Genomic DNA, 27652 nt, shown 5'->3' on the forward strand with positions numbered 1-27652 from the left:
ATATAGTTACAAAATATTAAGAACTAAGTCAATACTATCGTTTTTTTATCGCTGATATGTTTCACTATCTTATTATAATTAAATTCCCAATACATTTCTCATTAATGTTTTTAATAAAATCTGATATAGGTAGACCGCAGATTAACCATAGAACCTACCTAACATACCCTAGCGCTCTATTATTTAAACAGGACAATAATGGGAACTGGGAAGAAATGAAAAATCTAGATATAAATAATTTAATTTTACATTTAAATAATATACAATAACATATAATAAAACATCACAGTCACATACATAATATCATGGATTAAAATATAGGGGATATAAACCACATTAAGTAATTCGTTTCTTATTCTTATTCATATAGTTTATTTATCTCAGGGTTTATTTTAATAATATCTTTTTTTAGTTAAGTAAATAAAGAAGAGATAAAAAATGTTTCAAACAATTAAGTACAACAGGTAGGCAAATGTGAAATCTATATGAAAAAACAGAATTTAAATACTCGAACAAATCATAGTCATATATTAAAATTATTACATCAAACGAACTGTCAGTGTACAGCAATTTTTTTTTATTCACTGTAATCGTACATAAAATATATTGGCCTCTGAAACATTATTACTTGAGAGCACTCATTATATCTTAAATAATGTTAACATTTTTTTTAAACTTAGTACATCCGCAATAAATATATCGTATAATATATTCTATTTAAGTATATGAAACATTGATAAAGATTTAATTTTTATCGAATTAATACTAAAACACTTTTCTCTGCAGCTACCTTTGTAAAAAGATTTTATGAACAAAATTCAGATCTCGTCAATTACTTTAATCGTTTTTTATACATTTTGCAAAAATCTGAATTTAGGTTTACTTAACTTTTACTTAACATAAATATTTAAATTCGACAATTTTTAATACAACGTAAACGTAATGTATATAAACACAAGTGAGCATACAATCTATGCATTGTTCAACAATTTAAATAATAATTAATTTTATTCTTTTATTTTTTTGGTGTGGCAAGCAATTATAAACGTCAAATAATTTCATCACTTCCTGTACGCGCTTCGCGTAATGACTTAAACCAAGATTAATCTAATTGAAGTTTAATTTTTTATCTGTACTGTAACTGTGGTGTCATTAGAATTCGCACTGGGCCTCTTGTTTTCCTCTTCAACCGGTTCAACGTAGTTCCAAGATTGCGTAACTCCTGTTCCGAAGAGTATGAAATAAACCGCAGATATGATATAGAGGGAAGCACCCGTCAAAAAGACTGGTCGCCAATCCGCAAATCCGTTCTGGAAATAAAATAAGTTGATTATTTAGGAGAAAGCATAATAGGTATATAGTTTGAACACTGGATAAAATACTACGATAGTAGTAAATAGCATGAAATGAATAAAGATTATTATAAGTACAATAAAAAATAAGAACGTGTATTAAATATACCGAGAATACATTATCAGGAAACCATCGAGCCGTTCACTATGATTCATACAAACAAAACGCACAACATTTTAATAAATAGAATTCAGATAAATATCATCTGTCCGTTTTATACTACGAGATATCTCAGACATTCGTTTTGCAATTGTTTTATCCTTCAATTAAAATCCTTCGCAGTGTTTTTCCACAATGAAAATTCATAATAAAATTCTCATCATTCGCCCATCAATCTGCGCATTTATGGCGTTATTAATAAAGATGAAATTACTACTTACGCCATGCTTAGTGAAATACGCCGTGACTAAAGGTGTGACGAAACCAGCGGTGTTGCCGATGCCATTCGCGATGCCGTACAGTGTTCCCGCAAAGTTTGGTGCCAGGTCTTGATGGTTGACAAGATTGGTTAGTGTGGCCGCACCATTAGAGCCCATAGAGAAGGTGATAATGGCCACAGAGAGTATGGGAGCACATCCCGTGTAACCGAGCCCGATTAGCAGTAGCCCGGGGACTACGTGTGAGAACAGACAGAAGAACTTCCTCATAAATGTGGTAGATACCATATTTTGTTTGACGATTCTGTAAATAAAACATATTTTAATGAAAAACATTTAAACGTACTATATAGACTGGACACCAGAAACATGTAAAAATAAAATGCAATAAAAAGAATACACACAAAAAATAAAAAATGTGTGCGTGTACTAGTGTACACACCTAAGAAGTGAAACTTCTTTATGACCTTATTTTTCAAAAATGCGCGTAACGGAAAATTGTCACGCGTAACGAAAAAATGTTACACTAAATTTTTTTCTAACCCCGATAAAGAAGTTTCACTTCAAAAATGTCACTTGGTTACTGACCTGTCACCAATAGCGCCAAAGATGATGGAGAAGATCATTCTAGCCAAGTATGGTAATGAAGACAATGTGCCCGTAGACGTAAGGTTGAAGCCGAGGGCACTGGACACGTATTTAGGAGCCGCTGTCATCACGAAGTACAAGCCCCAATTGTTACCATAGTGCAAAACTATCATAGCCAGGAACGGTAATGATGTGAAAATCTTACGGAAAGGCGGGACCATCTGAAAAACAAAAGATTTTATACAGTAATAAATTTCACACAAATATTAATTTCCAAAAAGTTCTATTTAAAAACTTTGGTGGAATACATTTTCAGGTTAAATTTAGCTCTACCATACTAAACTTTAATTAGCAAAAAATTACTACCGAGCGTAAATATACCCGTAGGTACTACAATCATAAAGCAGATTACGAACAACATAATGAGCTATTGTCTAAAATTAAAAAAAATGTTTATCTGAACTTACCTTTGTGTGACTGGAACTAACAACTTTATCGCCAATAGCTCCCAGAATATAGGCTTTTTCCTTGTCAGTAATTCTGGGATGTTGGACAGGGGAGTCGTATACGAGTATCCACCAAGCCACACACCATACCGCGGCAATTATTCCTATAAAATATAAAAATGTATTAGGAACTATAAACAAGGAGAAATCTTAAACAGGTAAATAACGACAAGTAAAGAAAATTTGTGAGTAGTGAGCATTGTTTTCCTTCTTTCCATGATATAGGTAGAGACAACAAAAGTTTTTTTACTATGGTTGAAGTCTGAAGAAACTTCTTAGTAAAAACTAAGCAGTACATGGCAGTACTAATGTGAGCACAGACACACAATGATATAAATAAAAAATAATATATGATTATTTATCTCATTGTGCGTCCAATATACCTATTCTATTTCACTAAGTCATTTTAGGACCATTGCATTATATAACCTAGTAACACACATTGTTTTACATAAAAGGGACATTAATTTTAGAAGAGTAGGTATGACAACAAGATATTCTTGTACAACATTATACCTATAGATTTGAATATTTAAGTAGGTACGAACAATCTTTACATTTGCAATAATTGGCAACAGACCGGCACGGGCATAATATCACTGATTACGTTTATGAAATGCTTATTTTTATTTCCAATAATATTATGAACTCGCTATGCATCCACCTCACGTCACAAAAGTTAGAAAACGCCACAATAAAGACGTATTGAATTTAAATATATGGAAAAGTGTGTTAACAATAGATACTATACTATTTAGAACGTTGTATATATATCGTCTGAATATTTTACACCTAGAAAATAGAAATATAGGTATGTGGAAGCTGAGATTTGACAAATTTATTTTCAAGTCAAATCTTATAATTAATTAAAATCAATATCATATTACCAGGTACATAAAATGCGTAATCCCAGCCGAATTTCTCAATTAGTGGTCCGGTGAGAGACCACGTGACCACCGTTCCAATAGCACCGCCAAGCAATGCGCTCACAAACTTCCCTTTTTCAGCTGGTGGCGCCCAATGGGCCACTAACGCGTGTAATGCAGGAAATAAGAAACCCTGAAAATAAAACACTTCATTATAAAAGACAGTCAAATTGAAAAGAACAAAGATCAAAGGTCAAGGTTTTGTGGGAACATTTGCGATCCTTAAATTCAGGTTTCAAGTGATTAGTATTTAGTAACGAGCTTTGACCCTCGAATTCGTTTGCTTATTTACACTGACAGCATAATATTCCATTTTAACTTTAAAAGGTTTTAACACTAAGTTTATCTTAAGCTTAAGGCTGCAGTCTAGCAAAATTGCGTTTTCAACAAGTTATTTGACAATTTTTTCCCGGCTAATGAAATGATAAACTGAATTTTTTTTTCTTGTTTATCAATTAGTGTTATATACGCAATGCGCGTGAATTTTTTCACATTTATAAAGTTACTTTATTTTACCTTAATCAGGCCTTTAAGATAAGTCTCTTTCCCCCAAAGACATTTCGAGCTAAGTTTGTGCACTCACTACGTTGCAACCGATTACAATTTACACAATCTGATCAGCGCATTATTATCCTTATATAGTCGTTATTAAAAACTGCTGAATACAATTGCCGAAAAACTTATGATTTTCTTAATTAGAACGTTATAAATTCATGAAATTTCCCATTTTTTGCCTTACAAAATCTATTGATAAATACTGCTAAAAGTTATTTTTTCCATTAATTTATTCGAGTTGGTTGAAGACCAATGAGTATAAATCCTTTAAAAAAATTTTTTTTTTGAATTTTGATAATTCTTTATATATTAAAAAAATATTTAAAATAATTAGGAAAAATCCTAGCGAATTTCTTTAGTCGCGCTCCTTGGGCCGGAGCGTTCTGACGTGCGCTCTACGCTCGATTTTCCTTCATACCGAAGTGAAAGTTGCTCTACTTCATTAAATTTAATATTTTTGTTAATTGATTATTTTTATCTTAGTTTTGTGCAAATATTCGTATTTTTAAACATTTGATTTCGATATGGAAAATAAACGAAAAAAATACGCGTGTAACTACTAGAAAAAAAATTATCTTCGAACATAAAGTTAATGAAACCAAATAGATTGCAAAGGTGATTGGCAACAATTTCTTTATTTTACGGGGTGTCAGTAAAGGGATGTAAGTATATTTCTTTAAAACTAAAGTAAGCTCATAAATTTTCTTATAATATAATTTTTTTGAAGTTCCAATAATGTTTATTTTTCGTTTGAGAAATACGAAATATAATATAAACTTGTATTGAGAACTTGAACTTCCCAAGTTCATCCGGGGAAATCCCCATACGGGGAAAATGATTTGTTTACTCCAAAATTGATCCGAGGTGTTTTAATTTTTTCTTCTAGTCATTTTCAACGTAGCGGCATGTTGTTTGATTATTAATTTTGTAACTTAAATACAGGATGTTGGTTTTATATTCTGATCTTACAGACGCGCTGACAAATTTAGTCCGCCATTTCTAGTTTAGTCTACCAACTCTAAGTACCAATATTAAAACGAATGGATTATCATCACATCATCAAAACTCAGATGTAATGGAAGATCACAATAACATAGAAAATTCAGTGGGTGTTGAGAACTAAACAAACAGAAGTAACAGAGACGCGAAGAATAAAAAAAGAGGACGAAAACGATTAGACCGGGAGATACTGACACAAAATTTCGAGTCATTTGTAACAGGATGGCGGTTCTACAGGGTTCTTAGTACGCAATGACAAAAAGAAAAATGATGGTGTGAACGCTGGTACCGGCGGCTTAGTCGCGTGGGCGTTAGTCGAACTCATCGGAAAATAGCGAATCAAGCATTATCAAGATTTTACATAAATTGCCTACTGTCAGAATTGATTGATTCGAGACTTCAGCATTCGATGCCCATCAAGGACCCATCCTATATCATTCAAGCGATTGAAAAAAAAGAGATAAATAAAGTGCAACCGATAAAGCATCAGAATGCTAGCAAAAAATTTATTAGGTTTATCAATATAAATCTATATATTACACATAATATTATAAATCTGTAGAAGACGCGAAGACTGACATCCGCGCGGACGGAGTCGCGGGTGGAAGCTAGTCGGAAATAAATATCTTTTGTTTTCATTTGCGTATTTTTCTATTTTATAATTTTTTAACACAAACATTACATTTTTTTTATTATATACAAAATTTGTTTATCCGTTTTATTAGTTAAACTGAACAACTTTCACTAAGAAACTTAGGTCGAAAAAAATGTATAGAGTTATGCATTTTGTATGGAAAGCTTATTTTTTTTTATATTTCGTCCAAATTTCTTTGTAAAAGTTGATCAGTTATATAAACATGAAGTTGAAGATATCAATAGAAAGTATTCGCAAATTTTGTGTACTGATAAAAAAAAATCACCCGGTGTAATTTTCACGAAAATTGTTTCAAATTGTCATTTTTGGTACTTATTACGAATATTAAATTATGCATACGAATGATTTAATTTTTAAAAATTAAGTGGAGCAACTTTCCCTTAGTACATTTGTATTATTTACATATAGGATGACAGGATGCATTTGTTTGCACTACTAGACCAAGCCCTTAAGTGGTTAGAATCCCAAGAAGTATTTAATAATTTACAGGCATGCCATACACAATTTAATTGAGTGTTGAGAATAATTATTTATTTATATAATGATGCTAGTTCTGTAATTTACGCCTTTGTAAAATGACGTCGCACAAGTGGCGCAGGCCGCAGAAGTCGCCTATTCATTTGGTCACGTGATTTTTATCTACTACCGATTTTTTTGTCACATTTTCCAGCTGAATATTAATGAGATATACATAAAGGTTCTTAAGATTTCTGGGGACATAACCGCGAATAGAAATAAAACGGAATGTGTCCTTACCTAATGAGCCAACATAAGTACTTGTTTTTACGTCTATTTTGAGTTTACTCGTCAATTTGAATAAATTAGTATAAGGAAATCATTGAGAAAAACTAAAATTCGCCGTTTTATCAAAATGCAATGTCTGTTGAGCATATTTGTTCATCAATAAATTTTAAAATACTTAACTTAGATATTCTATACTATGTTTGTGTCTATAACTACTTGTATGACTGTACAAATTTACGTTTGATGTTATCTTTGCGGAAAATTAATAACTTGCGAACAATGCAAATACATCGTAAATTACAATGAACATTAAAATCTTACCGCCGCAAGTCCGATCAGAAATCTGACAGCAACCAAAACCATATAATGCAGTCTCGCAGCCTGCGGGCTAAGTATGGTCAGTATGGCACTGATGAGCATCGTGATGAGCACCACCCGCCGGGGGCCCCACAGCTCAGCTGCTGTCCCGCTCAGCAAGCTGGTAATAGCATACCCCCAGAAATAACCAGAGAGTACGTACGCCTGTTCTTGCGTCGTCCAATCGAATGTTACTACGCCATCCGGCTGAAGAGGAATCAAAATATAGGGAATAAATAAACAGTAGCTTTTTATCATCAGGGTTAAGAAGTTTCTGTGCTTAACTTTAAAAACTTATAAAAAGTATTTAGCTCACAAATATGTTACAATTTAATGGCGGCTCTCCTCTCCTGCTTTCTCCTGCTAAATAAATCCTTTCATAAGGGTGTCATACCTAAAGAGTGCAAAACATCGAGAATAATACAGAGAAAAACAAATAAAATAGAAGTAGGTATATACTTTCAAGTCTAAACTCTATGGAGACAACAGATATATAAAATGGAGATACTCATTTAACAAAACATTCATTATTATAGGTACTTAATGAACCAACATGTTATAGGTTTTTGCTGGCTATTTGTTTTATTTGAACTTAAGAAAACCACAAATATGACATCACACAGTCCTCGCAGTAGCAATTTGACTTTAATGGATCAAACAAAAAACATTGTAATCTTCATATTTTTTCTGATATCTACGTAACCCCTTAATACATTGACCAATGTAGAGTTAAACGACGAAGCAATTGAGAGAACTTTAATCTAATTTGGTCATCTTCTTGGAAATTTTAATAAAATGAGTACAACGAATTGTTAAGCATTGTCAATTTTACAGTAATATTAAAGTTTAGCTATAATAATTTTTTTATTTATTTCCACGCACAAATTATAATTATTGTTTTAAAAACTAAGTAAATAATACCAGTATATACATGCGTTTGTTTCCGTTTCGTAAATACTTTAACTGTTTACATTTTTACTGTGAATTTCCATTTTATTTTTAGAAAGTCATAGCAGATAGAGAGATATCAAACTTATTATTGACAGCCTTTACATAATTTTGATGGCTTTCGTTAGCGCATCATAATATGTAATCGGAATCGATTGTTACTCTTACTTGTATAAACAAAACAAGTAACAACAGATTCATATCATGACATTACAAATATCGGGTCTTAATGTTGATGGGTCTAGATAAAAACATACATTACAATCCCTTTATAGCTGCATTTATTTGAATAAGTACCTACGTCGAACAAAATATGAATTACCTGTCTCGGCTCTGCCTTTGTGACGGTCATAGAATCATTATGTAATGAAATGTCAGCATTCGCGATGGCCTTGCATTCGCTTTCCACCCTGTGAATAACAAAAGAATTGTTTGTACTCAATGTTCGTTACAATTTTATTATTATTGCCGTTAATAGAACTGTAAAAATTACAACAAATCACGTGTCTTATTGAATGCATGCGATTAAAAGACTAAAAAAATTACAGCCGTATTCAGATTTATTTTAAAATTGTTTTGAAGTGGTTGAATATGGATTGCGTCAATACTTAGTTGAAATTCTAAGAAACTGGTAAAAAATAGTTTTTAAGAATTTGATGTAACCTGTCGTCTGTAGACTACTTTGTCCTCCTAGAGCGGCATTTCTTTTTGTTATAAAAAGTGTTTCTTTTGATGGTCAAAATTATATCCCACTAGCTGCGCTCCGCGGTTTCACCTGCGTGCCTCCGTTCCTGTTGGTCATGATGATATTCTAGGCTAGGCAGCCTTACTCGATAAATGGGCTATCTAACACCGAAAAAATTTTTCAAATAGGACCAGTAGTTCCCGAGATTAGCGCATTCAAACAAACAAACTCTTCAGCTTTATAATATTACGTATAGATTTAATAAATACGTCATATTTTTAAGCACTATTTGATAATATAAACTTATCAAGATTTTAAGAATACCTAGAAACAAACAGCAGAAGATGATAAAATTTTCCAATTTCACAAATCCATCTTGTCATAGCTGAAGACCACTTATTTTTTATCTCAAGAAAGTAGATAAAAATATTGTATATGTTTGTATTATGAAGTAAGATAATTCAGTGGAAAATATATGCATAATATTATGTTACAGTTAAAACCAGTATTTAGATAGGACGTGTTTTGCCTAGTTAAAACTAGTTATTACCGAATGCCATTTTTAAAACTAGAATTAACTGATTTTCAAAATTGAATATCAGTTAAAGTTGAGAATGAACAACCACACCACCAATATGTAGTTGCTTAATTCTACGCTCATAGTGATTCAATACGATTCACGTAAGTACCTCTATCTTAAAATTAAGTTACGTTTGAAGCACTTTGAAGGTGACTCGTGCACACATCACGAAATCACGTTTAAATCATTGCAAAACAGCTGATCACAATAGTATCTACATAGTAATGAAGGGGGAAATTTTTATTTTATATATGGTGTACCTATATTTTACGCATTTTAGATGTCAATATTTTGTAGACGCTAATTTTATATATGTAGATAGAGATTCTTGGCTCTTGCACGCTAGTTGTAAATATTTTGGCCACTTAGGTACTTAAAATACAGACCTTGACGCTTCTCAATACGGTCTAGACTCCAAAAAAAGATTTTATAATGTTTACTTTTATACATAGCATAGGTACCTATCCCGGAAAAATATTGTAGCTTTAGGTAGAGTCACAGGCAGAAAATGTGTATTGAGAATTATGATCATAAAGTATTATACTTACAGGTAATTATATAAATACATAATATAGGCTATAAGATTATATTGCTTCTTAATTAGAATACATAATATTTTCAGCTTTATTTTGTTTAATATTTAATACGATCGTCCTCCAGAGATTTCATGCAAGTTTTTTTCCTGTAAGACATTATTGTTTTAGCTTTATCTAATAAAATCATTGTTTAATTACACAAAGTTTTCTATACGATGTGGTTGGCATTGATTTATAATTCCAATGAGAGACCTTTGCCTTTTATAAGGTAATAATAATGGATGCACAATCTATTGCGGCTTTATTTATAGGATGATATTTTAATTAATTTTTGATATCGATATTTTTTTTAATTGCTATTTAATTACGGTAACGCATTTTTTTATAGGCCGTATCGTTAGAACAAGCAGAATGACACTGAACACTTGAATTAAAATATTATGTGCAGGCCATTTCACATAACCTAAACACACTCGATCAATTGATGAAAACAAAATATTTTGCAAACGTAGAAAACCTAAACCGAATGAATTAAAACTTAATTGAAGATTAAATTTTATAGACCCCAAATTACAAGACCACCTTGTGTGTTGCCTGCTATCTTAAATTTGAAAATATTGGGATTTACTAGATATAATTTGCTACTAGAAAACGGCTGATGATCATCAATCAGTTAAAAGAAAACGCAAAACAGATTTTGATGAAACATGGCTAAGAACACTCGGGATAAAATTGACCATATCTTACAGAAAATAACTAAGTAAATGAAAATCGGTTCATCCGTTATGAACACGGATTGGAAGCTATGATATCACAGACACAGATAGACAAATTAAACTTTATTTATAATTTGCCGCGAGGGTTCAAAAACTTATTTTTAGCTTTATAAACGCTTTAAATATATTTCTTTCTGTTATATTCCTTAAATTATAGCCCGAAAGTATAAAAATCTATGAATTTTGACAGAAATACCTTGATTGATTAACTGCTTCGTGTCATCGCCGAGAAGGCATCTAGCCTTGATGGTTCACGGAATCCGATAACGTTATTTTATTTATTTACCTTGGATTTTTGCGAGATGATATTATGTGGGAATGTACCAAGGTGTTTAGTTAAAATAACAATAAATCTATCAACGGCTCAGCATGAATTAGAATTCAAGGAAATTTAAAATCTAACTGCAACCACAGATTATATACACTATACATGTAATTAGTATCTTATCTAATAAGTTATACCTACATGTAAAGGGAGAATAAACACTTCATTCAAAACTTAACGATAGCATCCTTATTCCTTATATGTATACTAACTTGATTTAATGTTGAGAATTTGTTCACAAAATGTTTGTTTATTAAATTGTTGAAATATTCACACATTTATTAATTAATTATATAATTAATTAAGCTATTTGAATATTTTTTGAAGATTCAGAGGTTGGGGATATCAATACCAAGGAAATATTAACAAAATCACTATACAAGTATACATACTACATTCTGTGAACCAGTATTGCAACATTAATATTCTAAAGATCACATTCCATTGAAGACAACCAGAAAATGTTAAAAACAATCGCTATTAATCAAAATTTCTAGACATAAAAATAAATAAATTCATTTATGTATGCTCTATCCATTAAATGCCAATCAATAAAGCTTGACGAGCATATATTATTAAAAAAACCCAATCCAAGAAATCTTGTATGCGATTTATTTGACGAGCGTAGACAGAAATTGCGTAAAAATCTTGTTTTGATCAAAACAAACAACTATATATTGAGGTCAAAAAATAAGTTGAATATCAGATAAGTTACGTAGTTAGTGAAATGTAAATCAATAGTGTGTTGACAGCTACTGTAGAAAGCGTAATGGCACTTGTTATTGAGAAAAATATATTTTCCCTTTGAAAGGTTATATAATTAATTAATGAAAAATGACTCCTAGATCAATCAGGGCACAATCGACACCAATACATTTTAATAAGTATTTTTCTGTGTGCAAGGTATCATGTCCATTAGATTGAGAACCAAAAACCTATTACCTAACTTTGTGAATATAAGAACTACTTTAAGTAGATACAGAAATGAAAGAGCTACAGGTTAGGTAGGTCTTAATCTAGGTACACCTAGATTGAAGAGTCTAGGTTAAATAACGATATTCATAATTATAGACTACTAAAATACAGTATAATTCATGAATTTAAAATACTAACGTTTTTGACGACTTGCTCTCTGGCACCATCGCTATAATGTTGACACTCATATTCACTCGCAACATGTAGTTCACCCAACAGGCGAAAAATAACATGATCGCTACATTGAACCTCGCCGGAACCGCGTCTGAAACAAAAAATAAATTAAATGAAGGACTGGACTACAGCAATATAAATAAAAAAAATATAAGAAGTTCTTATATTTTTTATATTATTATCTTTTATTAAGATTGCGAGAACAAAAAACAAATTTTGTCGAGATTCCGACGAAAAAGCTGCAAGTTCGTATACAAATCTATATACCTAGGTATATATAAAACTGAAATAGTGACTGTGAGGAGAGGTGACTGAAATAGTGATCTATCAACGCACAGCCCAAACCACTGGACGTATCGGGCTGAAATTTGGCATGCAGGTAGATGTTAGGACGAAGGCATCCGCTAAGAAAGGATTTCCCGAAATTCTTGCGGGAACGCGACGGGGAAAAACGGGGATGCACGTACAAAGTCGTGGGCGGTAGCTAGTGAAGTAATTAATATTTATTTAACACGCAATTAGATTGTGTAAGTACATTACTCGATTAATTCATATTTTGCAATATTTGAGTTCATAATTTAGTAGATATATAAATTATAGTAGGTATCTCTATGTACGGCTGTATCTATTATTTATCTAGTATTACCACAGATTAGTAAATAGTTACTACGTTTTATTATGCTAATAATATTATCTCCCATATTTAATGTCGTTTGTTTATGTACTAAAGCATAAACTTGTAACTATAATGAAACAACAAAATAACTGTAAATTATTCCTCTAGGCAACATCTACTTATTGTTAAAAAGTAATAGTATAATAGCCTATCTATAATTCTATACGTAATACGTAAAGATATTTACTAATAAGACATTTTTTCAAAGATTTGTTAATCAATATATTAACAGAATTGGCATTTTGCTTTATGTAATCCTAAGGTGCGAATGGAGCTTGGGGATTCCCCGTACCAGTTACAAGTTTGACGCTAATATAACCATATAACGAGGCTTTTCACTTACGACCGAATTAATTGCTTTTAATTCACAGGTAAAAAATCTTATTATTAATCGTCTTATCTCTTGTGTAATAACTTACAGTGTAATCCGTCGTTTGTCAGATAAATTGGGTTTCTTATTCTAAAGTTATGAGGGATTTGCGACAATCGAAGAAATATAAAACAAGTAGGTATTACAGTAAAGGGCAGTTTCCTGCTTGTCAATTTTTGTGTCAATAAAATTTTAAATACAGTTATTAATATTTCACAATTAACTTCTTATAGTCGACCATACATAAATACGGAAATATTCTCTTGGTTTAGTTAAATATCTCATTGGAGTCAACTGTCAAGTCAAGTGCACGGCCTCGCAGAAACCTGAAAGTGTGCTTGCGGAAGATTACTTTCGAAAACAATGTCAATAGCAGACTGACAGCGACTAGTTATTCTACAATAAGTAACTAACATTATTGCTAGACAATTACTAGTAAATCGAGGCGACGCAAGCGAAAGCCAGTTTATAAATCTAGTTCAGATGTCTAAAAATCAAAGAAATTATAATATACATTGACACTTCATTTGAAGCGAGTAATTAATTATTTTTTATTTACTTTCTTTAATACCTAGACCTAGATAGCTATCTGATTTAATCAAAGAAATTAATTTTTAAATCCTATTGCATGATACCGTTCATTTCGCCAATAATGGACTGATAAAATAGGTTTTTCTGTTATAATATGAATATTCTAGACAGTTTATACCTGCAATTATTGCTAGAGATGGTTTTTGCTCGGCCCTGGCCCGCATTTCGACCAATTAAATAATCAACATAAACAGGTGCTACAATAATAACTATCTATATACCTATCTACATAATGCAGATTTCGACACATACCTAGGTGTAAATTTCAATTCTTGTGTATTAAAAAAATTATACAAATATTCCATTTTAGTCTAAAGCCATTGCCAGAAACTGTAAACACATCCATGGAATTTTATTAAATGAACACAATATTTTTTTATTGCAACTACTGGACAAGATGCGTAATCTTTTTCTATCTTTTTTAGTTGAACCTGTTCTAGACCTTGTTTAATAAAACAAGGAACTTTGTCTATTCTAAATTCTTTAGGCAGGTAGGTTTTCATCTTAATTTCGGATAATTTCTTAAAATGCGTATGATAGAGTAAACGGAAATTCCTACTTTTGTTGCGAATACTCTCTTAAATCTAAATAGATTATAGTTGTGTTATTTCGCTCTCATAATATAATATAATATATTATGTTGACACAGTTTGTTATACCCAGTTTACATACAAACTACTAGACTAGTCTACTACACCGGGACATCCGGACAAGGACATATTATTTTACGATGGAACCAATTGAACGTCTCCTTTTGATATTATTTTTATTTTTTTACTAGGAAAACGAATATTTTAGTTAGCGCAACGAGGCCGTGTGTATACATTAGCCTCTCTAGAACTGACACATTCTATGTCGTGTACCTACAGAATTTGCAATATACAGTGTAAAGTCAATTTTCCTAGGTTTTCGCACATGCTATTATAGAGAAGAAAGTTCCAAGTTTTGCTTACAGTATGTGAAAGTGCAAAAACGCTAATCGCGACAAGTTATTAGCCTTTGAGCCGTGGGCAGAATGTCGCCGCGGTCTCCGTACTCGCGGCGCCATGTCGCCGGTAAAGCGAAAACTTTATACACATTACTGAATGACAGATATCGAACACACACTTTCAAGGAACTAATTAAACACGGCGCTAACGGTAAGCCCTACATACTTGTGCATAAAAATATTTATCGCTGTCGCACGCCACTAAATTTGCAAGTCAGTCGTAACAATGTATTATCAGTTGCGGAAGATTGTGTGAATAACGGATTACGATGACTTACCATATGGAAATATTATATTCAGTTTACACATATTTTACTGTAAACAAATAATGCACAGGTTCAAATGCATTATACTTATTAAATATTTTCTAAGATATCAGCCTTAGTTCTCGGCGAAGTATAGCAAATTGTCACGTTCCTGTTTATAGATAAGAAAATACCCAAGATTGGCTACGTTTCATTAATTTCTATGCGTAATGTTTTTCAAGAATTGTTTCTTCTCTGCTTTTTGTTAATTGAAGTAATAGGTCAATTACACCATTTCCGTTGGAATTCACGTCATTCTATTTATTTGCGCAAACTGTAGTGACCATAGAGCGACCACTATAATTATGCATAGTTCCGCAATCAACCACCGATTTACGAAACTAACGTCAAAAGGATGAATATTGAATGGGTAAAAAAATGCCACCCATGACCCAATGTTATTGTGTTAAAACTTTAAAACCATTTATACTAGTTAGGTGTATGATATACCTACCACATAATTATGTAACTACTATGATGTATGCTCGATTTTGTAATTTTTTTTTTCATTTTGCAAAAATACGATGGATACCTACCGCAGATAGGTAATTTTAAATAGATATATGTATATATAAGAAGACCTATATTTGAAAGAAATTTTCTTTATTTTAATTGTAAAAATATCGAATAGCACAAAACTTATTTTTAAGGTAAATTACACAATGTTAGCCTCCATGAAGGGTTTATTACCTACATTTTTATAACCTTTCGTATAAGACATTAATGTTAAACAATTAAACAGTATCGTTTATTGCTAATGAACACAATAAAGTTAAACCAAAATAAGTTTCTGCGAAATTTCTAGAGCTAATAAAGCGAACAGAAAGCCTCCTTTTGGAACAGGTTATATGACAAAACTCTAATCAGACAAGCACAGGTAGGTACCAAGAGGGCAAAATGCGTTTGTTTATTTTGATTCATATAAGTAAATTAAGTATTTCATTGTTATAAGTTCATTAACATTACTTAGTAAAAGACAATAATACATAATATTATGTTACTTTTGCTTGATATTAAAATATTCGTATGTCATAGATTACCTGTTACTTAGCCGTCTTCAAATTTTGTCATTCATAGGTATGCACTTTAGAAGACAAGTCAATTGAAGATAAATGGGCGAAACCACTCGTCCCTGAACATCTACAGAACAAATTAATTCTGTCCTTTTTATTAAAATGTATTACCCTTTAACACAGAATAGTTAATATAATACAGCCTTTAGGTTCAATGGTAGATACTAGTAGGTATGTAGAAGTAGATACTTTTGTGGTCATAATGATGAAATAATGTATTGAAAATAATATTACGCATAAAATATACAAAACAATTTATATAACTACAAACAAATTTTATGTTTAATGCCTTTTTATGTCGCAGCCATCTAGCATAATCAGACGTCTTATAATTAGCCTAGACTATTTAAATTTAAAAAATCATCATTTTACACGACACAATTAGAATTTGTCGTAAAAACTTGGGTCTAGTAGTTTATATAGGAACAGTTATGCGCGAATAAAACGTGACTGAAGATATTATTCATAAAAATAAATTATAATTAAAAAATATGCGTTAATTGAACCTATTTAACATTTAATACGAATAAATCTTTTTGGAATGTGTGTGCTTTTTTGCATATTTATAGTGCTCCAACTTGTTATCATGGGTTAATTAATTATACCGAATCAAATTGTATTTCTTAGGCGACCTTCGCGATCTTCGTGGTTAGTTTTTATGTATTTTTTGGTTAAAGTTATTTATACTGATAATTTACTGACAAGAAGTTAATATTTGATGAAGCAATCGTATTGCAAAATTTTTAAAATTGTTACATATTCTTAGCATTACTTGATACTTTATATTATTTTTGGAATTACTTAGCTAAAGTATCTCAAAGATTACTGACTAAATATGCACAACTTTTTTTTAAAAACTAATAATTATCAACCAATCATAGTCGTCTATGTACAAAGACAAACCTTACAGACTGCGTTTTCTTTCAAGAAATCTGAAGAATATTTTATTGCTCTATATATGTAGTTACCATTTTTCGTATAGTTGGGGTTTGGGGGTTTAGGCGAATAGAATTACTAAAGATACCTTATTATATTTTTTTAGTACAAATTATGCTACAGTATATAGCTATTTTTATTTTTACAACTAAATAGCAGGTAAACATGATTTTTTTATAAATTCACTGATATAAAATGTTCACTTTAGTGAAGATGATTTTCGATAAATTTGGCACTACGTAAATATAAGGTAAACCACAAGAGATTATTCACATTGAATTATCTTTAACCACTGTTTGTAATTTATTTTGAATTGTAGGTAGGTACTTATAGTTACGCAATTTATAAAACAATAGAAATGTACTTGTAATAAATCTCACATCATAAAAACTATAATTATTCCTTACAAAACTAATTACACTTTTAATTCACCTCTTTAAACTGTTATAATTTAGATATTTAAAAAAACGTACTCACCAAATAATTTAAAGTGTAACTTCATGTTTACAAATTTAATTGCACTATGCTAAACACAAATTCACACACACAAAATAAAATAGAAACTATATCCGCGCGAGGTTACAACGCAAGATGCGCGCGCGCTTGCCGTATTGCCTCTCTGCGACTGCCTTCCGCTAAAGCCTCGCAACCACTCGACCATACACTATTGTCAATGAAAATTTACCACTTCACTGAAGCTACATACCTATGTTCTACTTAAATGGACTAAAATTTCTGTTTTGTATCACATAGATTTACTCAGGTGTATCCGATATATGCGCTTGCGCACGACAATTCCGAGTATCAGAACGAAATCATATAGCAATCTTCGATCGAGTTCATTAAACATTTAGTTAACAATAAATAATTTATAACGCTTGCTGTAACTGAGATATAATTTTTGAATTATGTGTAATTTTGATTACATAACAGAATACCAGTAAGAAGATGATCGCTTATGAATTATGCTTTGTTTGTAACGAATAACAGTAGTTAACTACAGGTTTTATTAGCCACAATTATTCATTATTCTCCGTAAAATGTTAAAAAATACATTCTAAAAATATCAATAAATCGTAGTGTCGTGAATAGATTGTATATCATTCTAATATTTAGCTAAAATGAATTTGTACATATTATGTCGCAGTCATCTAGTGGTCCTCTAGTTGAATGTGCTATTTGATTGAATGCGCGCTCATTGAATGACAGCATTTAATTGAATGACTTTGCCGAAAGTTGATAGACGTGGAGTAAACGTAACGTAACATAGCCCTTTGAATAACTGCTGAGATGTTAAGAGTGGATAGCACCTTCACCGCAAAAATGCTCTTCCCCTTACTTAAACAAATATGGGAAACGGAGACAGCACCCGATGATTGGAAGGAGGGTATATTAATAAAAGTTCCCAAAAAAGGAGATAGAAGCAATTGTAATAACTGGAGAGGGATAACATTACTCTCCATTGTGTCGAAGGTGCTAACTAAAATAATCTTAAACCGCCTTTCACTCGCCTTTGAAGCGACTTTGAGAGAAAATCAAGCTGGATTCAGAAAGGGCAGGTCATGTGTGGACCATATCAGTACGCTACGAATAATAGCTGAGCAATGTACAGAATGGCAGTCTGATGTCTTTTATATGTTTGTTGACTTCGAAAAAGCCTTCGATACAATAAGATGGTCCGCACTTTGGCAATCCCTTGAGAATAGAGGTTTGCCTTCCAAAATCATAAATATCATACGGTCTTTCTACACCAACAGCTCTTGCAGAGTTCTTCATAATGGCCAGCTTTCCAATCCCATCAAGCTTAATTCTGGAGTGAGACAAGGATGTCTTTTGTCGCCAATTATGTTCATTGTTCTTCTTGACGATGTACTGTGCGAAGCTACAGCGCACCGAACGGGTATTCCATGGGGTAACGGCAGTCAACTCCTAGATCTTGACTACGCAGATGATATTTGCTTGGTATCGAATAGCATAGAACACCTTAATATAAATGCATGCGCACTTCAATCTGCAGCAGCAAAAGTCGGATTGAGAATCAACACCCAAAAAACTGTTGTCATGAAAACTGCATTGACAAATGAACAGCTGCAAATATCATTAAATGGAAAATCAATTCGAGAAGTACCTACATTTTGCTATCTAGGAAGTATTCTGAGCCCTAACGGTGGTGCAGAGGTTGATATCGAAAACAGAATACAGAAAGCAAAAGCTGCTTTTGCACAGTTATCTCCGATTTGGAAATCAAGTCGCTTATCCCGTCAGCTTAAATTGCGAATCTTCGAGAGCAATGTGAAGTCGATACTGCTATATGGTTGTGAGACTTGGAAAGTAACACAAGCTATCTCCAACAGACTCCAGGTATGCCTGAACAAATGCTTAAGAAGTATATTACGAATTTTTTGGCCTGATACAATTTCCAATGAAGAACTCTGGAAAATAACCAATCAGCAACCTATAGACCAACAAATCTGCTCCAGGAAGTGGGGGTGGATAGGACACTGCCTTAGGAGGCCGGAACAAAATATAGCAAAAACAGCTTTAGACTGGACGCCCCCGAATGGTCGTAGAAGAAAAGGTCGTCCCCCTGCATCGTGGAGGAGATCCGTGGTTGCTGAACTAAATAAAACCGGCCTGTCGTGGCAAGAAGTCAAAGCAAAAGCCCAAAATCGGCGTGACTGGAAAAAGTTTACTGAGGCCCTATGCTCCTCGAGGAGTTAAAGGAACAATCATCAACATAGCCCTTTGAACAGAGCAGATATACCTAACGCTCGGCATGTTGTATAGCAGGATTGAGAATTTACTTTTTTCAAACGTCCACAAGCTGACGGTTGCGAGCCTTGTGTAGTTTTAAAAATACAACGAACCTAACCTAACCCACCCCCATATCGAAACCAACGACTTTGCTAAATGATGTTCAGTCAAGACGTTGAACATTACATTAAATAAGTTGACGAGTTGTCCATTAGTCATTCAATTAAATTTTGTCATTAGAAGAAAGTGCCACAGTCATTCAATCAAATATCAGATTCAACCAGATAACTGTGACAAATAGGTATCTACTAAATGATAAGATTTGATCAATGTTGTGAAGAAAGGATATAAAAGGCCCCTACGTCAGCAACTATATCGCTGGAAATAAAATAATAAAAATAAATAAAAATTGTTTATTTCTTTTAAACAAGTTTTCATCTCGGGTTGGAGGTAAGTGCCTGAAATAAAGTTGAATTTTTAAAAATTCTAAGATCATTTTTATCTTATCATAATACCTATTATCTTAATAATTTTTTATCGATTAACTTTCTTGTATTTCCCGAAAGTTGACAAAAAGAGGAAATTTAGACGTTAATTTAAAAACATCAATTCAACCATTTGCATCATACTAATTCGCACATCTAAATAGGTAATTTACGAATATGAACATGCCATAACACACATACAAATTAATCATAAAATATTGCAATGCAATATATACCGCTCTTTCACAAAATGTTTGAAAATACATTCTAAAAATATCAATAAATCGTAGTGTCGTGAATAGATAGAGGATAGTCGTGCCTATCATTCTAATATTTAGGTAAAATGAATTTGTATCATATCATTGGTACCTATATTATAATGTACATAAGAAAATTCAAGGATTATTAGACACGCTCTGGAATTATTGATAAGAGATTTAAAACAAAGATGTAATTTATAGACCATATTTTATAGTATAAGCACGTATAAGTAATAAAGTTATTACTTACCTATCTTTGAAGGGGACTCATTTTGGTGAAATTTCACTTATCTAGATGACTTTTTCACAGTATTACAATATACTGTGAGTTTTTAACCATTTTGAGAGCTTTAAGGAGTCTGTTAAGCAAAATGGCCCACAGGAAAGTGGCTGGGAGTAGTGAGATCTTATTTTTAACTGTAAATTCTAAAACATAATATGTTAAAATCAGCGATGAGAAAATAGCTAAGCTAAATCTTACACGTGTGTCGATTAATTACGCTTGGCGCACTTATGTATCGTTAACAAGTAAATTTGGCATAAAAGGTCGTGGTGAATATCAATATAAAATAGATCTTATTAAATATATACGAAATGTATCATCAATCATTCATGAACATCAACGAATATTTTAATTTTTAACAGACTACATACAACACTTTTTGTAACTTCGCTATGACTAGAGAAACAAGTAACTTGAGCACACATGGAATATTTTCGGTTGGCCAATGGCCTTGTTAGATTAAAAAAACTGACGTGAACTTTACATAGGTACCTACAGAATAAATGACCTATTAAATACTTGATATTTAATAGATCATTTATTCCTCATAAGTATTTACGGACATTATAACTAAATAGGAAAAAATGAAACATTGAACAAGCATTAAATACCGATTTTAATCAGTTAATTCAAATACCAATAAACAATATACACCAGCTTGTAATATCTTCAAATATTTGTAAGGTTTTTAAATCATTACACATAAACGTACACCGACGAGTTACGATTCGAATAAATAAGAGATAACACATAAGTTGGCACAGCTAAATAATACAAAATAACACATGAGGTGGGTAATGAAAAATGCATGAGATGCGACTAGTGAATAAGTACAGAACTGACAAATAGAACTAGAAACCCAAATTGCAGATAGGAAAAATTTTCTCAAAAATTATCTGACCATGATCAAACTTTTGGCAGTTTTCGCGCCAACTAACCGCGCGTAATCTAACAGTTCCTCCATGTCATTGTTTTTCCCGCTTCTTCGTTTATACATTTTATATATCAACACTTGTCCTTTGAACAATATTGGAATATAATTAATGTCAGATTCGTTGGGATAATTATCGTCTACACTATCTATGTCAGGGTCCAGTCTTGAATATGGTGTTATCTCCAGTTTTGGTATGCAGTCCTTTAAAGGGAACCATTTATAGGTCTCTGGGCAAAGTAAATCTGATGGGAAGTAGTTGCCCTTATATCGCATTTTCCGGCACGAGTGTATGTAGAAGCCCATATAGTAATATTTAAGCTCTGGGCATAATGATTGCAAGTGTCTTGTGAATTCAATCTCTCTGAAAAGAGAAATAATTTTTTTACAGGATTAATTTTTTAATATTAATAAATTATTTAGTAATTTACGGAAACAAATAATTGTGAAAAGTATTTTTGGTAAAATAGTACAATAAAGTTTATTTTAGCAAATACATAGCATAAAAATATTATAAAATTGAATAAAATATAATCCAAAGAGCAGTAGTTAAAATATATAAAAAATGTTTCAAAATATTAAATACACTATAATAATCACCTTAAAGCCCCATAAGTTCCTAAAGTGAGGTTCATATACTGTGGGTCATAGAAGAAGTACACAGAGGAGACACATTTGGGCAATATATCAATAACGCCCACGGCTATAATCTTCCCATCAAGTAGGTATTGTTGGTGAAAGGATCCGTAACCACACGGTGGACCTACTTCTGAATACTCCTCCTGTTCACAAATTAATTTTATTACTTACAAAAAAAATTGGTTGTTTGTAAAGTAGGCTTACGATCGAGATGTTTACGTGATAACATAATGCAGTGACAGCGCTCGAGATGAGATGGGAGATTGGTCCGCCTCTCTCTCGTTATACCTGCGATCGCCCTCGTGAGGTTTTGGTGTGACACAAGTTTCTGAACATGTCACCCGACTAAAACGGTTTTAAAGACGTTATCACGTCAAAATGTGGTTCCTGTACCATAATATATCTTGAAACCGTCACTTCAACTATTTTTTTAAGCAATAATTTAAATAAAAAATCTACAAGAAAATTCTAAATCAATAGATGAGACATTGTTTTTAGTCTACAAATATTTGCAGTACAAGCTCTGAAAACACACCCATATTAAATATGAATTTAAAATACAAAAAAAATTATGTGATTTACATATTTACAATAACAACACAAGAATTATAATAGTACATATTTACCATTAACGGACTTTGTACTAAGAAGTCGCTGAATTTTGGTTCAGTGCATTTCTCGGGTTTATCGCCATGCACTGTCATTTGATATTTCACATAGACCTCATGGGTTTCTTTGGCAGAAGCCAACCATTCCGCACTTGGGGGATTGGTTCTCACTAATTTTACCTATAATAAAAAATAATAATTCAATATTTCATATGCTTTGATGGGTGGAATAAAAAATATGAAACCACGGTAAAAGTGAAACTTTCCGAACACTGCTTTATACCTACTCGGCAGCCGACCGTCACGCGACATGCACTACACAGAACAAAAAGTTTGAGACGATGTAATAAAAGTTTCACTTTAATATTTTAATTATTATTCTTTGGACAAGCCTTTGTTAATCACAAAATAGAAAAGTAATGTGAATAAACAATGTAGTAGATACCTATGACAAACTCTTGTTTTTTTAAATAAATAAATTATTTATATATTAAATATTTACCTCTAATTTATGTTTAACATCCTCCGGTAAATCTTTTATAAAATCTTCTATTTTTTTTTCTTTATTCTTGTTAGTATCTAAGTTACTTATATCTATACCCTGTGCTTTTAATTTCTCTAGTTTCCTCTCTTTTCGCATTTGTTTGGCCTTCTTGCATGGTGGCCTCGTGGGATCAGGTCCTGCATCTAAAATATGTAATATTTTTAGTATTTATTATAAAGTATACATATCAATTTCAAGGGAATTAAGTACTGCGTTTAAAAATGTTTTTAATTATATATTATCATTGATGAAAGGGTTTTTTGCTAAAACTTTTATTCACCTTTCTTAATATTTTCTTTCACTTGCATTGGAGGGGTTTCATTTTGGGTTGAGTTACTTTGATTTGCTGATGTTTCTGAAATAAATAATTTACATGAGTAATTACATGGATTAAATTGATAAAACAAAGTTTTATTTGATGTCCCATCTAAGCTACCTTGACATGTTCCTTCCTGTTCTTCCACAAAGTTAAGATCTTTTTCAGTCAAATTAACCATTTGTGGCTTTTGTTTGCTTTCAACAAATTGTTCACCCCCCTCCGCCTCACCCTCATCAAATTTCATATCATCACTTGAGCTTGATATTTTCCTATGACTACATTCTGGTTCATTCTCACCCACTAGATACTTATTAAACCTCTTTAGAACCTTCTTTTGAGACTTTGATGGTCGAAATTCAAGTGCTCTGCACCTGGAATCAAATAATTCAGTATGAATAATTACTGTAGGAATTACCATATGCTGTTATCTTTAAAATGATGAACAAAATTGTAGTTAAATATAATAATTGGCTTCTTCTATACCTCAGTAAAAAATTATGCAAGGAATAAGGAATAAGGATATAAAGTTATTATTTACATACCGAATAGTATACATGGGGCAGCAAATTATATTTAGCGTTGGTTTGTAACAATATTTTCCTGATCGCCGCCAGCCTCTGTCTATCAAGTCCTGATAGTCCGAAACAGACATTGTATGAGCCCATAATCCTAAAACAATACTAGTTCAATACAAAAGAGAACAAAGAAATGATCCGGTATTTCAATTAGAAAAAGACGTTGGTAAAACTGTACATTATAGGGCGTGGAATTTGGGGGTAGTGGGGGGTGGAGAGAGGGGGGGTGGGTACTAGGAACTTCCCCTGTAAAGGGGGGGGCGCGAAAATTAATAGTTTTCGAGATATTTACAAATTAAGTTTTGGTCCGCCTAAAGCAAAGGGGGCGCAAAGTAAGGACTTAGAAAATTTTTGATCTAAAGTGAAAATTGTATAGGTATCATAAAATACATAATTTTTATTCAAAACGCTAAAATAAGCATGTTTTATAAAAAAAACTTTTTCTCCAAAATAAAAAATGGCCGAGATATTCGCCCTCAAAGATTGATGATAAAACCTAACCTAACCCTTTCCCTATCTCCTCATGTCTTTTTTATATTGTCTCAGACACTGCCTTAGCTCCGGCGCTACGGGAAGTGCAGCCCTTCCGCCCTTGCGTGACAAAGCACGGTCGCTCGTACTCCACTTCGCAGCTTCAGCTTATTGGTCGCCTTCGGCGACCAGCCACAGCCGCTCCGCTCCGCACGGCTCCCGAGCTTTGTCACGGCGGGCGAGGGCTGTTCTCCCTCCGCGCCTCCGGCTTTTTACATACACTCTAGGGGTAGGGCAGACAAGACCACGTGGAATTCGGGGTTGACAGCTTCGGTTCTGTGGCAAGTCTTATGATAATGCAATGCTTATTTTAGCGTAACGTTTTTTAGCTAGATTCGGACTTTCGCAGCTTAATATTGAATACATAATATTCCATCATTGAAAAAATTTACATTTTACAATCCGTCATGTATCTTGGTAATTATCAAGTTTAGAGAAAAGTTGCCCCAACAAAACATGCTTTTATTAGCGTAATCTTTACGATAAAACAATAATAAATAGGTGTTAGAAAATTTTAAGTCCTGCGCCCCCTTTGCTTTAGGTATTTTTTTCCAGTTCCACATTGATCTGAAGCAATTAATATTAATTATTACTTTACAATAATAGTTTTCAATACTAGTAATATTGCATTAGCTCTTTGATTTGAAATATGACAGATTTAATGTAATAGACATTAGTATGACCTGTAGTTTTTTTTTTTTGTTTGAGTGGGAATCACCCTAAAGTCGCTTCTGGCACTCGCCGGCCGCTGCCGCGGCACGCTCGCTTCGCTCGCTCGGCTCGTGCGGCAGTTCAAATGTTAACCTAACACGCTCGTCGCTTCGCTCCTCGCTACCTATTTGTATGCTAAAAGTAAAAGTTTAATAGTTTTGTACAGTTTTAGGGCTTAACAGGAGTACGCACGAAACGATCTCGACTGAAAGGCAGCAAACGAACGGTAACTGAAAATGACGTCGTTATTGTTTTGTTCCACGGTACAAAGCGTACAATTAATATTGGACAGCGCTAGTCGTCCGCTAAACGGATGAATAAAATAAATTAGTCGTCCGATTACCGGATGAATAAAATAATTTAATCGTCCGATAACATCTATTTATCTATATAGTTAGGTTATCGGGGTTTCTTTAGAGAACTGCCGCACGTATTATAGGTTTTTTGTGGGGGGAGGAGGGCACACGTAGGTATTTGATTTTTTTTTGCGCGTCGACGGAGCCCCGCGAAGCGGGGCTCCTATTTCTGTGTAGTTTTTTTTTTAAAGAAACCTAACCTAACCTAACCTAACAGCTAACCTAACCTAAACTAGATTTTTTTTTGCGCGTCGACGGAGCCCCGCTTCGCGGGGCTCCTATTTCTGTGTAGTTTTTTTTTAAGAAACCTAACCTAACCTAACCTAACCTAAAGGCTAACCTAACCTAAACCTAACCTAACGAATTGAGGGTGAATATCTCCGCCATTTTTTATTTTAGAGAAAAGTTGTTCCTATAAAACATGCTTATATTAGCGTTATCTTTACGATAAAACAATAATAAATAGGTGTTAAAATGACACCAACTCCATCAAAAGTCCTGCGCCCCCTTTGCTTTAGTCCAACCCAACTAGCTTTAGTGTTAAAAGGTTATCTAGTAATCCGAATAATCGGACGATTAAATTATTTTATTCATCCGGTAATCGGACGACTAATTTATTTTATTCATCCGTTTAGCGGACGACTAGACACTTCGATTAATATTTTTGTTAAATTATAAATTGCGAATATTAATAATTTTATTTTATTTAATCTATTTTACAAAAACTATACTTAATAATAATTATTTTTAATGTTGTTGTTAAAAAATATACAAATTTCATAAATAAAATTTAAATTATAATATTTTTTTTGTTAGATAGAAATGTTTTACCTGAAATGAAACGCGTTTGACAATCGCTGTAGGTCAATTTGACACTGTCATAACAGTAAGTTCGCGTTTCAAAGATAAAATGGAGTAAAATTTTCCGATTTTCAAAAATTCGTGACTCAAAAACAAAAAGTTTTCGCGCTGTGAAATTTCAGATTTAGGTTCCATAGGACAATAGCTAACCACAAAAAAAATTACGACTCTCAACTCCACGCCCTATAATGTACAGTTTAGCCAAGACGTTCTTACCATGACCATAATTTGTGTCTGGTTTCTTACAATATCCACATTTATAACGTTCATGCTCAGCATAATACTCGATAATACTCCGAGGCATTATGGTAAATATTTAATTTATTAACACTTAGATGTTTATCTTTTAAAAAGAATGTCTTATTGCACAATTAATGGGAATATTTCTAATAATTAAAAATAAAATCACTTTCCTCATTTCAGAATTTACATGACAATTGACAATGACAGTTGACAATCATATGAATCATGAATCATCTGTCCTATATCGTGACGTATTCGTTTAGAAATAATGTGCGTAACAGATTTTAAATATGGCTCTATAAAATCACTTGCTGATAAAAAAGAATTAGGCGTAAAAAATTAAAATCTTTAATCAAAATATATATTACATAACGCAATGGGGATCGACTGACCTAGGTAGTGATAAGAGATCTATCAAAGCACCGCCCAAATCACTGATTGGATCGGGCTTAAAGTTTATATGCAGGTAGTATGATTGGGATAAAAAAGGGGATGAAATAATAATTCTTAACGCCAGCGAAGCCGAGGGCAAAAGCTAGTCTGTCGCATTAGCC

The 27652-nt window shown here is 32.5% G+C and overlaps 2 protein-coding genes across 3 annotated transcripts; both read right to left on the bottom strand.

Annotated features, from left to right (window-relative positions):
• Window positions 1–242: 242 nt before the first annotated feature.
• Window positions 243–17656, bottom strand: LOC149481085 (putative inorganic phosphate cotransporter). The gene is made up of 9 exons (XM_089706150.1): window positions 17476–17656; window positions 12024–12150; window positions 8331–8418; window positions 7025–7267; window positions 3712–3883; window positions 2786–2928; window positions 2319–2539; window positions 1734–2034; window positions 243–1310 (listed from the first exon to the last, which is right to left on the bottom strand). The coding sequence occupies exons 1-9, from the start codon at window positions 17498–17500 to the stop codon at window positions 1119–1121; spliced, it is 1512 nt and encodes a 503-aa protein (XP_089562276.1). The 5' UTR covers window positions 17501–17656; the 3' UTR covers window positions 243–1118.
• Window positions 17657–21377: 3721 nt separating this feature from the next.
• On the bottom strand, window positions 21378–27308 carry Ate1 (arginyltransferase 1). 2 transcript variants are annotated; one of them, XM_089706195.1, is made up of 8 exons: window positions 27072–27305; window positions 24364–24490; window positions 23939–24192; window positions 23783–23857; window positions 23461–23645; window positions 22977–23138; window positions 22312–22493; window positions 21378–22075 (listed from the first exon to the last, which is right to left on the bottom strand). In XM_089706195.1, the coding sequence occupies exons 1-8, from the start codon at window positions 27157–27159 to the stop codon at window positions 21673–21675; spliced, it is 1476 nt and encodes a 491-aa protein (XP_089562321.1). In that variant the 5' UTR covers window positions 27160–27305; the 3' UTR covers window positions 21378–21672. The 2 variants fall into 2 exon arrangements, with proteins under 2 accessions (XP_089562321.1, XP_089562320.1); XM_089706194.1 differs by having other exon boundaries at window positions 23783–24192; window positions 27072–27308.
• Between the last annotated feature and the right edge of the window lie 344 nt (window positions 27309–27652).

Source organism: Colias philodice, chromosome 17, assembly GCF_061535455.1.
Source record: "Colias philodice isolate Cphi_HAF_F1 chromosome 17, ilColPhil1 Martin Lab GWU primary, whole genome shotgun sequence".
Lineage (NCBI taxonomy): Eukaryota > Metazoa > Arthropoda > Insecta > Lepidoptera > Pieridae > Colias > Colias philodice.

Bases quoted from the DNA above. Each gene is read 5' to 3' on its own strand.
- LOC149481085 (XM_089706150.1), bottom strand. From the start codon at position 17,500: ATGAAGTTACACTTTAAATTATTTG. The intron at 3,884-7,024 runs GTAAGATTTTAA...TTTTATTTTCAG, and splicing joins TTCTGATCGGACTTGCGGCG to GGTTTCTTATTTCCTGCATT. The intron at 2,035-2,318 runs GTCAGTAACCAA...TTTTATTTACAG, and splicing joins TTTGGCGCTATTGGTGACAG to AATCGTCAAACAAAATATGG.
- Ate1 (XM_089706194.1), bottom strand. From the start codon at position 27,159: ATGCCTCGGAGTATTATCGAGTATTATGCTGAGCATGAACGTTATAAA. The intron at 24,491-27,071 runs GTAAGAACGTCT...GTATTGTTTTAG, and splicing joins AGACACAAATTATGGTCATG to GATTATGGGCTCATACAATG. The intron at 23,139-23,460 runs GTAAATATTTAA...TTTTTATTATAG, and splicing joins ATGTTAAACATAAATTAGAG to GTAAAATTAGTGAGAACCAA.